The 12,192-nt window shown below is 72.6% G+C and overlaps 1 protein-coding gene across 3 annotated transcripts; it reads left to right on the top strand.

The window, feature by feature from the left end:
* Nucleotides 1-1,350: 1,350 nt before the first annotated feature.
* On the top strand, nucleotides 1,351-11,712 carry SLC43A3 (solute carrier family 43 member 3). Of its 3 annotated transcripts, none has more exons than XM_075426386.1 (13): nucleotides 1,351-1,463; nucleotides 4,891-5,171; nucleotides 6,345-6,474; nucleotides 6,857-6,903; nucleotides 7,003-7,079; nucleotides 7,185-7,277; nucleotides 7,560-7,699; nucleotides 8,405-8,511; nucleotides 8,964-9,125; nucleotides 9,206-9,319; nucleotides 9,454-9,640; nucleotides 11,079-11,202; nucleotides 11,452-11,712. In XM_075426386.1, the coding sequence occupies exons 2-13, from the start codon at nucleotides 4,916-4,918 to the stop codon at nucleotides 11,605-11,607; spliced, it is 1,593 nt and encodes a 530-aa protein (XP_075282501.1). In that variant the 5' UTR covers nucleotides 1,351-1,463; nucleotides 4,891-4,915; the 3' UTR covers nucleotides 11,608-11,712. The 3 variants fall into 3 exon arrangements, with proteins under 3 accessions (XP_075282501.1, XP_075282502.1, XP_075282503.1); XM_075426387.1 differs by lacking the exon at nucleotides 1,351-1,463 and adding an exon at nucleotides 3,506-3,670; XM_075426388.1 differs by lacking the exon at nucleotides 1,351-1,463 and adding an exon at nucleotides 4,478-4,544.
* The last annotated feature ends 480 nt before the right edge of the window (nucleotides 11,713-12,192 follow it).

Here is a 12,192-nt window from a genome sequence, read left to right as displayed (position 1 = left end):
ACAGACTGCGGGGTGGAGGGTGGCTGGAGAGAAGGACAGATGGACAGACGGCTGGGAGGAGGGCAGATGGAGGGATGGACAGACAGACCGACGGCTTGGTGGAGGGCGGCTGGAGAGGTAGACAGATGGACAGATGGACGGACAGCAGAGTGGAGGGCAGCTGGAGAGACGGAGGGAGGGACAGATGGACAGACGGTGGGGTGGCAGGCAGCTGGAGAGGCAGATGGATGGACAGACCGACGGATTGCTGGGTGAAGGGCAGCTGGAGAGACGGAGGGATGGACAGACAGACAGACGGCAGGGCAGAGAGTGGCTGGAGAGACGGAGGGATGGACAGATGGACAGACGGCAGGGCGGAGGGCAGCTGGAGAGACGGACAGATGGACAGGCGGATGGATGGCTGGGTAGAAGGCAGCTGGAGAGACAGAGGGATGGACAGACAGACAGCTGGGTGGAGGGCGGCTGGAGAGACAGACTGATGGAGAGACGGACAGACGGTGGGGTGGAGAATGGCTGGTGAGACGGAGGGATGGACAGACGGATGGACGTAGGGGTGGAAGGCGGCTGCAGAGATGGATGGATGGACAGATGGATGGACAGTGGGGTAGAGGGTGGCTGGAGAGACGGACAGATGGACAGACAGACGGAGGGTGGGGTGGAGAGTGGCTGGAGAGACGGACGGACAGATGGCTGGCTGGGTGGGTGGAGGGCGGCTGGGCAGGCGGACAGATGGACAGACGGACGGGTGATGGACAGAAGGATGGGTGACAGACGGACGGGTGGGTGACAGACGGACGGGTGGGTGATGAACAGACGTGTGGCTGCTGGAGGGGTGGGGCCGGGTGGGGACAGGCCGGGGGGCTGCCCGCGCCCACGGACAGACGGACGGACGGACGGACAGACGGACAGACGGGTGGGTGGGGCGGTGGGGGGACGGAGGGACAGAGCAGCAGGCGCGACGTGGGTGGCCAAGGGGGGGTGACGGGAGGGCAGGGGGGGCTCCGGGGGGGCCACAGCTGGAGGTCTCGGGACCCCCGGGTAAGCACAGCTGGGGGCGGCGGGGGGGGTCCGGGGGTGACGCGGGGTCCACGCACGGGGGTGTCCCGCACACGGGTGGCACCGGGGGGGGGGGGGGGTCAGTGGGCACACGGTGGGGGGGTCAGCGCCGTGGCCCCCCCCGCGGGGAGGGCTCTCGGCCGGGGCAACCCCCCCCGGGCCGGACCCCCGGGGTGACCCCCCCGCGCCGCTCGCGCTCCCGCCCCGCCCGGGAGGGGGCGTGGCCGGGACGCCGCGCCCCTCCCCTCCCCGCCACGCCCCGCCCCTCCCGCCGCCGCGGAGAGACGGGCAGCGCCGGGGGCACCGGGACCCCGCGCCGCGCCGGGCCGGGGAGCCGCGCAGGTCCCTCCGCCCGCCCCCCCGCCGGGCCGGGACGCGGGATGCGGGATGCGGGACGCGGGACGCGGGTGAGCAGCGCGCGGGGATGCGGCGGGGGGGGCCGGGCGGGAGCGAGGGGCCCGGAAGGCCGCAGCCGCCGCGTGGGGAGGCAGCGAGCGGGCTGTCCCGCGTGGGGCGGGGGAAAGGGGGGGATGGAGGGGGTGAGGGGGGGTGCGGGGCAGCACCGCGGGTGGGGAGCAGGGCTGTGCCGGGGGGTGCCCCCACCCGCGCTCATCCCGCTGCCACCATGTGCCCTGCATCCCCCCCCACCCCCCCACCCGAGCACCCCAGGGTGCCCCACGGCGTGGGGCGGGCTCTGGGCGCCGGCGCGGCTGTGCCCCACGGCTGCCCGCCCCCTTCCACGCGTGTTTCCCCTTCCACGCTTGTGCCCCCCCGCCACACGTGTCCCCCCGCCACACGTGCGCGGGCAAAGTCCCCGCGGCCGGGGCTGCCGCCGCCCACCCCGCACCGCCACCCCTGCCCCCGCGCTGTGGGGTGCTGGCACTGCCCCCCTCCCCGCACCCCACGCCCCACGCGGGACGGCTGCGGGGGGCACGGAGGGCACCCGCGGCCCAGCCCCGTAGCAGCCTCTGGAGAAGCCACACGCTGGCTGCCGGGGCACCGGGCAGTCCCCGCAGGAAAGAACTGGCCTTCGTTACCATTAATTATTAAAATGAGCGAGGCCGGAGCCAGCCCGCACCCCGCCGGACGCCGGGGTCCCTCGCTGCGGGGGGGGCCACGCATCCGCTGTCCCCAGCTGCCCCCGGCCGTGCTCGGGGGGACGCGGGGCAGGGCCAGCGCGGCTGCAGGGGCTGCAGCCAGCAGGGCCAGGGACCCCGACCCGGGACCTCCCGCTCACCAGTGTGGGGGCTCCCCAGTACGGCTGGGACACACCAGTAAGGCTGGGTGGGAGAGACCAGTAAGGCTGGGAGAGACCAGTAAGGCTGGGTGGGAGAGACCAGTAAGGCTGGGACACAGCAGTAAGGCTGGGTGGGAGAGACCAGTAAGGCTGGGAGAGACCAGTATGGCTGGGTGGGACACACCAGTAAGGCTGAGTGGGAGAGACCAGTAAGGCTGGGAGAGACCAGTAAGGCTGGGTGGGACACACCAGTAAGGCTGGGACACACCAGTAAGGCTGGGTGGGAGAGACCAGTAAGGCTGGGAGAGACCAGTAAGGCTGGGTGGGACACACCAGTAAGGCTGGGACACACCAGTAGGGCTGGGTGGGAGAGACCAGTAAGGCTGGGAGAGACAAGTAAGGCTGGGTGGGACACACCAGTAAGGCTGGGACACACCAGTAAGGCTGAGTGGGAGAGACCAGTAAGGCTGGGAGAGACCAGTATGGCTGGGTGGGACACACCAGTAAGGCTGGGTGGGAGAGACCAGTAAGGCTGGGAGGGACCAGTAAGGCTGGGTGGGAGAGACCAGTAAGGCTGGGAGAGACCAGGAAGGCTGGGTGGGAGAGACCAGTAAGGCTGGGAGAGACCAGTAAGGCTGGGTGGGAGAGACCAGTAAGGCTGGGAGAGACCAGTAAGGCTGGTGGGAGAGACCAGTAAGGCTGGGAGAGACCAGTAAGGCTGGGTGGGAGAGACCAGTAAGGCTGGGACACACCAGTAAGGCTGGGTGGGAGAGACCAGTAAGGCTGGGAGAGACCAGTAAGGCTGGGTGGGAGAGACCAGTAAGGCTGGGAGAGACCAGTAAGGCTGGGAGAGACCAGTAAGGCTGGGTGGGACACACCAGTAAGGCTGGGACACACCAGTAAGGCTGGGAGAGACCAGTAAGTGTGGCTTGGTGGCAAGTGACACCCGGGTGTCCCGGGGTGCCCCCAGCAGTGACCCCATGACCCGATGTCCCGGGGTGCCCCCAGCAGTGACCCCATGACGCGCTGTCCCGGGGTGCCAGCGCGGTGTCACCAGCGGCGCGGGCCATGCCCTCGGTGCCCCGGTGGGTGCCCCCCCGCGCCGGGCAGGTGACGCTGGCGCGGCCCCCCCGTGTCCCCCGGCCCCCCCGTGTCCCCCGGCCCGGGTTAATCTTTAGCCGCGGCCGCTGTAATGAGGCCTCATTACCGGCCATTACGCCGGGCCGGCGCGGGGACAGGCTGCGGGACAGCGGCGACGCGGTGACGCGGGGGGTGCAGGGAGCCCGCGGGTGAGCGGGGACACGGGGCACGGTGGCACCGGTGGCACCCGGCTGCAGGCTGTGCCGGTGACACCGAGGGACCGGAGGTCCCGGCCAGGTGGGTTGGCAGGGGTGTCCCCTGGGAGTGGCAGCTCCCCAGGGGTGTGACGGGTCCCCAGGGGTGTGGCGGGTCCCCAGGGATGTGGCGGTGTCCCCAGGGGACATGTCACGGTCCCCAGCAGTGTGCCGGGGTGGCTGGGGGCGTGATGGGGTCCCTGAGGAGTGACGGTGTCCCCGAGAGCCAGGCCAGGGTCCTCAGGGGCCGTGCCAATGTCCCCAGGGGCTGTGCTGGGGCCCCAGGGGGTGTCACTGTCCCCAGGGTGTGTGTCACTGTCCCCAAGGGGTGTGTCGGCGTGCCCGGCAGCGTGCCAGTGTCCCCAGGGGCCGTGCCAGGTTCCCAGGGGCTGTGCCAGCATCCCCAGGGCTGTGCCAATGTCCCCAGGGCTGTGCCAGGTCCCCTGGGGGGTGCCAGGTCCCCCGGGGGGTGCCGGGGCGCCCAGGGGGGGTGTGCCAGCATCCCCAGGGCTGTGCCAATGTCCCCAGGGCTGTGCCAGGTCCCCTGGGGGGTGCCAGGTCCCCTGGGGGGTGCCGGGGCCCCCAGGGGGGCTGTGCCAATGTCCCCAGGGCTGTGCCAGGTCCCCCGGGGGGTGCCGGGGCGCCCAGGGGGGCTGCGCCAATGTCCCCAGGGGGGCTGTGCCAGGGTCCCCAGGGCTGTGCCAGGTCCCCAGGGGACACGCCAGGCGCCCAGGGGAGGTGGCAGGTCCCCGGGACGGGCTGGCGCGGGGAGATAAGGAGCCTGCGGGGGGGGGTCCCGGCGCAGCGGGGGGGGCCGAGCCACTATCGGGCGCCAGCAGCGGCGGGGGCCCGGGGGTGCTCCCGGGAGACGCGTGCGGGGGGTGCGGGGTCCCAGCTCCGCGGCGGCGGTGACGGCGGTGAGGACCCGGCCTCGCGGGTGGGTGGGGGTACGCCGGGGTGCCGGCACGCGTGTGTGTGCGTGTGAGCACGCGTGTTCATGTGAGCACACGCGTGTGTGCAGACCCCGGCCGCGGGCAGGGTCCTGGCCCGTGCCCCGGCGCGCAGGGGACCGGTGCCAGCCGCCGGCGGACGGGGACAAGGGGACAAGGGGCAGAGCCGGGGCCGCGGTGGCCTTTGCCCGGGCGGCCACGTGCCCCCCGCGTGCCCCCGAGCCCCCGCTGCGGGCGTGGGGTGGGCGCGGGGGGCGTCCCCGCGGGGGTGCCAGGCGGGGTGTGACCCCCCCTCGCGCTCGTCACCCCGCAGGTGACCCCCCGACCCGGCCGGTGACATGGCGGGCGCGGGGGTGGCCAAGCGCCTGGGGACCCTGGTCTCGGGGCTGCTGGAGTGCGGGGTCTTCTGCGGCGTCGTCTTCGGCTGGGCCTCCCTCGTCTTCGTCCTCAAGGAGCACGGCTACTTCGGGGACCTCTGCCGGCCCCCCGCCCCCGGCCCCCTGCCCCCCGCCACCGCCGGCCCCAGCCGCACCCTGCCGCCCGGTACGGCCCCTGTCCCCACTGCCACCGGCCCCAACCGCACCCTGCTGCCCGGTAAGTCACCTGTCCCCACTGCCACCGGCCCCAGCCAGCCCCCCCGCGCTGGTGGCCTGGGGTGCTGGTGGCCTCAGGTGCCCTCGCGTCCCCACCACCAGCACCCAGCTGCCTGCTGTCCTGGTCCCCGCGTCCCTGCTGTTCCTGTGCCCGTGTCCCCGCTGTCCTGATTCCCTGTGGTCCCCATGTCCCTGCTGTCCCCACTATCCTGATGCCCTGTGGTGCCCCATGTCCCCGCTGTCCCTGTCCCCACTGTCCCCATGCTCATGTCCCCACTATCCCCACTATCCTGATGCCCTGTGGTGCCCAATGTCCCCCCTGTCCCTGTGCCCGTGTCCCCGCTGTCCCCATGCTCATGTCCCCACTGTCCCCACTGTCTTAATCCCCTGTGGTGCCCATGTGCCCACTGTCCCCATGCCCATGTCCCCACTGCCCTGATGCCCTGTGGTGCCCACTGTCCCTGCTGTCCCTGTGCCCTTGTTCCCGCTGTCCCCATGCTCATGTCCCCACTGTCCCTGCTGTCCTAATCCCCTGTGGTGCCCGTGTCCCTGCTGTCCCTGTGGCCATGTCCCCACTGTCCTCACTGTCCTAATCCCCTGTGGTGCCCGTGTCCCTGCTGTCCCCCCTGTCCCGATGCCCCGCATCCCCGCGTGCCCTCTGTCCCTATGCCCGTGTCCCTGCTGTCCTGACACCCCGCGTCCCCGTGCCCCCGCTGTCCCTGTGCCCGTGCCCCCACTGTCCCTGCTGTCCCTGTGCCCGTGTCCCTGCTGTCCCAATGCCCCGCATCCCCGCGTCCCTGCTGTCTCTGTGCCTGTGTCCCTGCTGTCCCGACACCCTGCGTCCCCGCGTCCCCATGCCCCCGCTGTCCCTGTGCCCGTGTCCCTGCTGTCCTGACACCCCGCATCCCCGCGTCCCCGCTGTCCCTGTGCCTGTGTCCCTGCTGTCCCGAGACCCTGCGTCCCCGCGTCCCCATGCCCCCGCTGTCCCTGTGCCCGTGTCTCTGCTGTCCCGACGCCCCGTGGTCCCTGTGCCCCCGCTGTCCCTGTGCCCGTGTCCCTGCTGTCCCTGCTGTCCCTGTGCCCGTGTCCCTGCTGTCCCCGCTGTCCCTGTGCCTGTGTCCCTGCTGTCCCCGCTGTCCCCACGCCCCGCGCCCCGCTGACGGCCGCCCCGCAGACTGCAGCCAGCAGGACGAGCAGTTCTCCCTGGTCTTCACCATCGCCTCCTTCATGAACAACTTCATGACCTTCCCCATGGGCGTCATCTTCGACCGCTTCGGCACCGCCGTCGCCCGCCTCATCGCCATGTGGGTGGGGGCTGGGGCACCCCGGGGCGCGGGGGGGAGCGGGCGGTTATCGCGGCAGCCAGGCCGGGTCGGGCAGGCGCCGGGGGGGACCCCGTGATGGCTGGGGGGGTCCCCGTGCCAGCGCAGGGCGCTGGCTGTGGGGCAGTGAGGGGGGGCACAGCCCTCCTGGCGCCCGTCCCCCAGTGCCACCAGCTGTCCCGCGCAGCCCCGGGGGGTTTGCCCCCAGCCCCTCATCCGCCTTCAGGTGTCCCCAGGGACCCCCCCATAACCGTGTCCCCACGCCCCTTGGCCCCGGGGGGTCACCCGTGAGATATTGGGGTGCTGGGCTGGGTGCCAGCTGCCCCCCAGGACCCCGTCCCCACGTGTCACCCCCATGTCTCAGCTCCCTCTACACCGGCGGGACCCTGCTCGTCGCCTTCTCCACCCCAGGTGAGACCCCGCGGGCAGCAGGTGCCCCCGCCCCGGGGGGGGGGGGGGGGACGCAGTGGGGCCCCCCCCCCTTGTCCCCGCTGACCCCCGTGTCCCCAGAGCTGGCGGTGCTGCTCTTCCCGGCCATGTCCATGCTGTCGGTGGGCGGCATCCTCCTCATCCTCACCAACATGCAGGTGAGGTTTCCTGGCACCCCGACCCCCACCCTGCGGCCAGGGCACCCTGCCCGGTGCTGGGGGGGGGTCTCCTGACGGCGCAGGGTGGGGGTCTCCCCGTGCCAGGTGGGCAACCTCTTTGGGAAGTACCGCTCCATCATCATCACCCTCTACAACGGGGCCTTCGACTCCTCGTCCGCTGTCTTCCTCATCGTCAAGGTGGGGGGGGAGGGGGGGACGTGGAGGTGCGGGGGGGGGTGCTGGGTGCCCCTGGGTGCCCGTTCCTGGCACAGGCACCACGGGGAGGGCTGGGGACCGAGCTGGGGACAGCTGGGTCACAGCGGGGGACACAGCCAGGGGACAGAGCTGGGTCACGGCGGGAGCACATCTGGGGACACATCTGGGGCCGCACGTGGGGACGCAGCGGGGGCCGCAGGCTGGGCTGGTGGGGGGGCCGGTGTGGCCCGGTGGCAGCCTGTCCCTGTCCCCACCTGTCCCCAGGTGCTGTACGAGCAGGGGCTGTCCCTGCGGACCATGTTCCTGGCCATGGCGGCCTGCAGCGCCTGGCACCTGCTGCGCACCCTCTTCCTCATGCCCCGCACCCGCATCCCCTACCCGCTGCCCCCCGCCTACGACTACGGGTAGGGGGTCCCCGTGGCCGGGCTGCGGGCCTCGGGGGGGCCGCGGTGGGGCCTGTCCCACGGGTGGTGGGTTCCATCCCATGGGTGGTGGGTTCCATCCCATGGGTGGTTGGTGGGTCCCATCCCATGGGTGGTGGTGGGTCCTGTCCCATGGGTGGTGGGTTCCATCCCATGGGTGGTGGGTTCCATCCCATGGGTGGCTGGTGGGTCCCGTCCCATGGGTGGTGGTGGGTCCTGTCCCATGGGTGGTGGGTTTCATCCCATGGGTGGTGGGTCCTGTCCCATGGGTGGTGGGTCCCATCCCATGGGTGGTGGGTGGTGGTGGGTTCCATCCCATGGGTGGTGGTGGGTCCCATCTGGTGGGTCCCATCCCATGGGTGGTGGTGGGTTCCATCCCATGGGTGGTGGTGGGTCCCATCCCATGGGTGGTGGGGGGTCCCATCCCATGGGTGGTTGGTGGGTCCTATCCCATGGGTGGTGGTGGGTTCCATCCCATGGGTGGTTGGTGGGTCCCATCCCTTGGGTGTTTGGTGGGTCCCAGCCCGTGAATGGTGGTGGGTCCCATCCCATGGTGGTTGGTGGTTCCCATCCCTTGGGTGGTGGTGGGTCCCATCCGGTCGTTGGTGGGTCCCGTCCCGTGGTGGCCGGCAGGTCCCACCCTGGGGCGGTGGGGGGCGGGGCGTGACGGGGTGGGCGGTGCCACAGGCTGCAGTGTGTGGGGCGGGGCCAGTCATACCGCACCTATGAGGAGAAGCGCCCACCAGGGGAGGCGGTCCCCGAGGAGACCCCCCTGGAGCCCGGCGCCCCCCAAGGTGCCGGGGGCGGGGTGTGTCCGCGGGGGCGGGGCTGGACTCGTCTGGGGTGGGCGTGGCCGTGGTGGTGACTGGCCAGGGGGTGGGCGTGGCTGAAGGGACGAGCTGTGGGCTGGGCTATGCAGATGACAGGGCGTGGCGTGTGGGTGGGGCAGAAGTGGGCGGGGCTGGGGACGAATTGGGCGGGGCATGGGTGGCAGGGGGCGGGGTCGGGGAGGAATTGGGCGGGGTGTGGGTGGCAGGGGGTGGGGGCGGGGAGGAATTGGGCGGGGCATAGGTGGCAGGGGGCGGGGTCGGGGAGGAATTGGGCGGGGCATGGGCGGCAGGGGGCGGGGCGGGGAGGAATTGGGCGGGGCATGGGCGGCAGGGGGCGGGGTCGGGGAGGAATTGGGCGGGGCACGGGTGGCAGGGGGCGGGGCCGGTGCCGGTGCGGCGCTGACCCCCGGGCGCAGGCAGCGGGGACCCCCCTGCCGTGGCCTTCGGCGCCTGCGTGCGCTCGGGGCTCTTCGCCTGGCACGTGGCCTGGCTCTCCGTGCTGCAGCTGCGCCACTACCTCTTCATCGGCACCCTCAACCCCCTCCTCGACCACCTGGCCCGCGGAGACCCCCGCCTGGGTACGGCGCGGCCGGCGGCACCGGGGGGGGGGACACGCGACGGGGACGGGTCCCCCGCCCTGACGCTGTCTCCCCCGCAGTGAGCACCTACACCAACGCCTTCGCCTTCACCCAGCTCTGCGGGGTGGTCTGCGCCCCGTGGAACGGCCTCATCCTCGACCGGCACAAGCGGGGCAAAGCCCCCCGCCCCCAGGGTAACCGGCCCCGCGGGTCCCCGGCGGCATCCGCGCTGCCGACGTCCCCCCGGTGCCCTCCGCGGGGCTGGTGGCTGGGTGCCCCGGCCCCTGGGGACGTGTCCGGCCGCGCCCCGACCGCTGGGTGCCCGCAGGAGCCCTGGGGGTGCTGGCTGACCTGCGGGCCTCCGTGCTGTCGCTGGCGGTGACGGTGACGCAGGGCGTGCTCTTCTCGGTCTGCGCGGCGGTGCCCGTGCTGCCCGTCCAGTTCGCCACCTTCGCGCTGCAGGTGCTGAGCCGCTCCTTCCTCTACGGCGGCAACGCCGCCTTCCTGGCCATCGCGTGAGTCCGGCGGGCACCGGGCACGGGGACTGGGCACGGGGACCGGGCGTGGGCACCGGGCGTGGGCACCGGGCGTGGGGACCGGGCGTGGGCACCGGGCATGGGGACCAGGCAGTGGGGACCGGGCATGGGGACCGGGTGTGGGCACCGGGCGTGGGCACTGGGCGTGGGGACCGGGCGTGGGGACCGGGCGTGGGCACCGGGCATGGGCACCGGGCGTGGGGACCGGGCACGGGGACCGGGCGTGGGCACCAGGCGTGGGCACCGGGCGTGGGGACCAGGCGTGGGCACCGGGCATGGGGACCAGGCAGTGGGGACCGGGCCTGGGGACCGGGTGTGGGCACCGGGCGTGGGGACCGGGCACGGGGACCGGGCGTGGGCACCGGGCCTGGGCACCGGGCATGGGCACCGGGCATGGGGACCAGGCAGTGGGGACCGGGCATGGGGACCGGGCGTGGGCACCGGGTGTGGGCATCGGGCATGGGCACCGGGCAGTGGGGACCGGGCAGTGGCAGGGGGCAGGGAGGGAGGAGGCAGAGCTGTGGTGGCAGGGACAGGATGGCAGGGACAGGGTGGTGGGGGACAGGGCGGCGGGGGACAAGGCAGCAGGGGATAGGGTGCAGGGACAGGGTGGCAGGGGTCAGGGTGGTGGGGACAGGGTGGCAGGGGACAGGGCATCAGGGACAGGGCAGCAGGGTCAGGGTGGTGGGGTCAAGGTGGTGGGGTCAGGGTGGCAGGGGACAAGGTGGCAGGGACAGGGTGGTGGGGATCAGGGTGGCAGGGGACAGCTCAGTGGAGGACAGGGTGGTGGTGGCAGCGGATGGTGGCAGGGTCATCGTGGGGATGGCAGGGGACAGGGTGGCAGGAACAGGATGGCTGGGGATAGGGTGGCAGGGACAAGGTGGTGGGGACAGGGTGGCAGGGGACAGGGCGGCAGGGTCAGGGTGGTGGGGTCAGGGTGGCAGGGGTCAGGGTGGTGGGGACAGGGCGGCAGGGACAGGGTGGTGGGGACAGGGTGGCAGGGGACAGAGCGGCAGGGTCAGGGTGGTGGGAGACAGGGTGGCAGGGGACAGGATAGTGGGGTCAGGGTGTTGGGGGACAGGGTAGGGGGGTGGCAGGGGACAGGGTGGGAGGTGTCAGGGTGCGGCGGTGACGTGGCGGGTGGCCGGGCAGGGGTCGGGGTGGGGGTGTCAGGGGTGTCAGGGTGGGGTGGTGACACGGCGGGTGGCCGGGCAGGGGACGGGGTGGGGATTAGGGGTGTCAGGGGTGTCGGTGTGGGGCGGTGACGCGGCGGGTGGCCGGGCAGGGGTCGGGGTGGCGGTGTCAGGGGTGTCAGGGGTGTCAGGGTGGCGCGGTGACGCGGCGGGTGGCCGGGCAGGGGTCGGGGTGGGGGTGTCAGGGGTGTCAGGGTGGGGCAGTGACGCGGGTGGCCGGGCAGGTTCCCCCCGCAGCACTTCGGGAAGCTGTACGGGCTGGCCATGGCGCTGTCGGCGCTGGTGGCCCTGCTGCAGTACCCCTGCGTCGCCCTGGTGCAGGGGCCCCTCCGCGGGGACCCCTTCTACGTGAGTGTCTGCCCCGGGGGGGGGGCCGGCCCCACGGGGTCCCACTGCCCCGCCGTGGGCTGGGGACCTGGCCCTGGTCCGTCGTAGAGTGGGGGTCCTGCCCCGTGGGGAGTGGGGGTCCTGCCCCGTGGGGAGTGGGGGGTCCTGCGCCCAGCACAGGGAGCCTGGGGGGGCTGTGGGGCTGGCCCAGGGCACCCCCTTGGGTGGGGTCGGCCCCCCGGCCCCATGCCCTGACACCCCCCCCCACAGGTGAACTTAGGGCTGATCGCCGTGGTGCTGGTGGCCTTCGTCAGCCCCGTGGTGGTGGCCCGCGAGTGCCGGCGGCGAGCCAAGGAGCTGGAGGGTGCCGGCACCCCCCTTGTAGCCCCCCCAGGCGCCAAGACCCCCACCGAGACGCCGCACTGAGCCCCGCACCCACCAGGCACCGGCCCAGCACCCGCTGCCCCCCGTTTGTCTGTTGGACTCGGGGGGGGGGGGTTCAGAAGGGAATAAACATTGGTGGCTTCTCCACTCGCTGTGCCGCTCCCGTGAAGCTGGGGCTTCTCTGGTGTCTGCTATGGGGTTGGGCACCCCACTGCCTCCCAGGGCTGGGGGGCACAGACACCCCACCCCCCCCCGGCCCCTGGCACACAGCACCTCTGGGTTACTGGGTCAGGGACAGGGGCCAGTGCAGGTCCCCAGTGCACTCCCCTATGCCCCAGTGTCCCTCTGCCACCCCCGGTGCCACCCTGTGTCCCTCACCCCCATCCTGCCCCGCTGCCCCCCACCGTGTCCCTGCTGTCCCTCCACCTTCCCCAGTGCCCCTGCTGCCACCCTTGCGGCCCCCAGCCCCCCCACGTCCCTGGATCCCCCCCCCCATCCCTGGGGACACCCCGATCCCTGGGCACCCTGTGCCACCCTGTCCCCCCCCACCCTGTCCCCCTGGCACCCCAGAGCCACCTGTGCCAGCTTCGGGGGGGGTCTGGGGTGCACAGGGCGTGGGGTGGGGGC

This window comes from Opisthocomus hoazin, chromosome 7 (assembly GCF_030867145.1).
Source record: "Opisthocomus hoazin isolate bOpiHoa1 chromosome 7, bOpiHoa1.hap1, whole genome shotgun sequence".
NCBI classification, from domain to species: Eukaryota; Metazoa; Chordata; class Aves; order Opisthocomiformes; family Opisthocomidae; genus Opisthocomus; species Opisthocomus hoazin.
The sequence above is the reverse complement of the archived record's forward strand: the minus strand, read 5'-3'. Positions and strand labels throughout refer to the sequence as shown.

What these genes read in the sequence shown, in the direction of transcription:
- SLC43A3 (XM_075426386.1), top strand. Translation starts at nt 4,916, where the DNA reads ATGGCGGGCGCGGGGGTGGCCAAGCGCCTGGGGACCCTGGTCTCGGGG. An exon ending in CGTCGCCTTCTCCACCCCAG is followed by an intron (nt 6,904 to 7,002) that starts GTGAGACCCCGC and finishes CCGTGTCCCCAG; the next exon opens with AGCTGGCGGTGCTGCTCTTC. An exon ending in CCGCGGAGACCCCCGCCTGG is followed by an intron (nt 9,126 to 9,205) that starts GTACGGCGCGGC and finishes TCTCCCCCGCAG; the next exon opens with TGAGCACCTACACCAACGCC.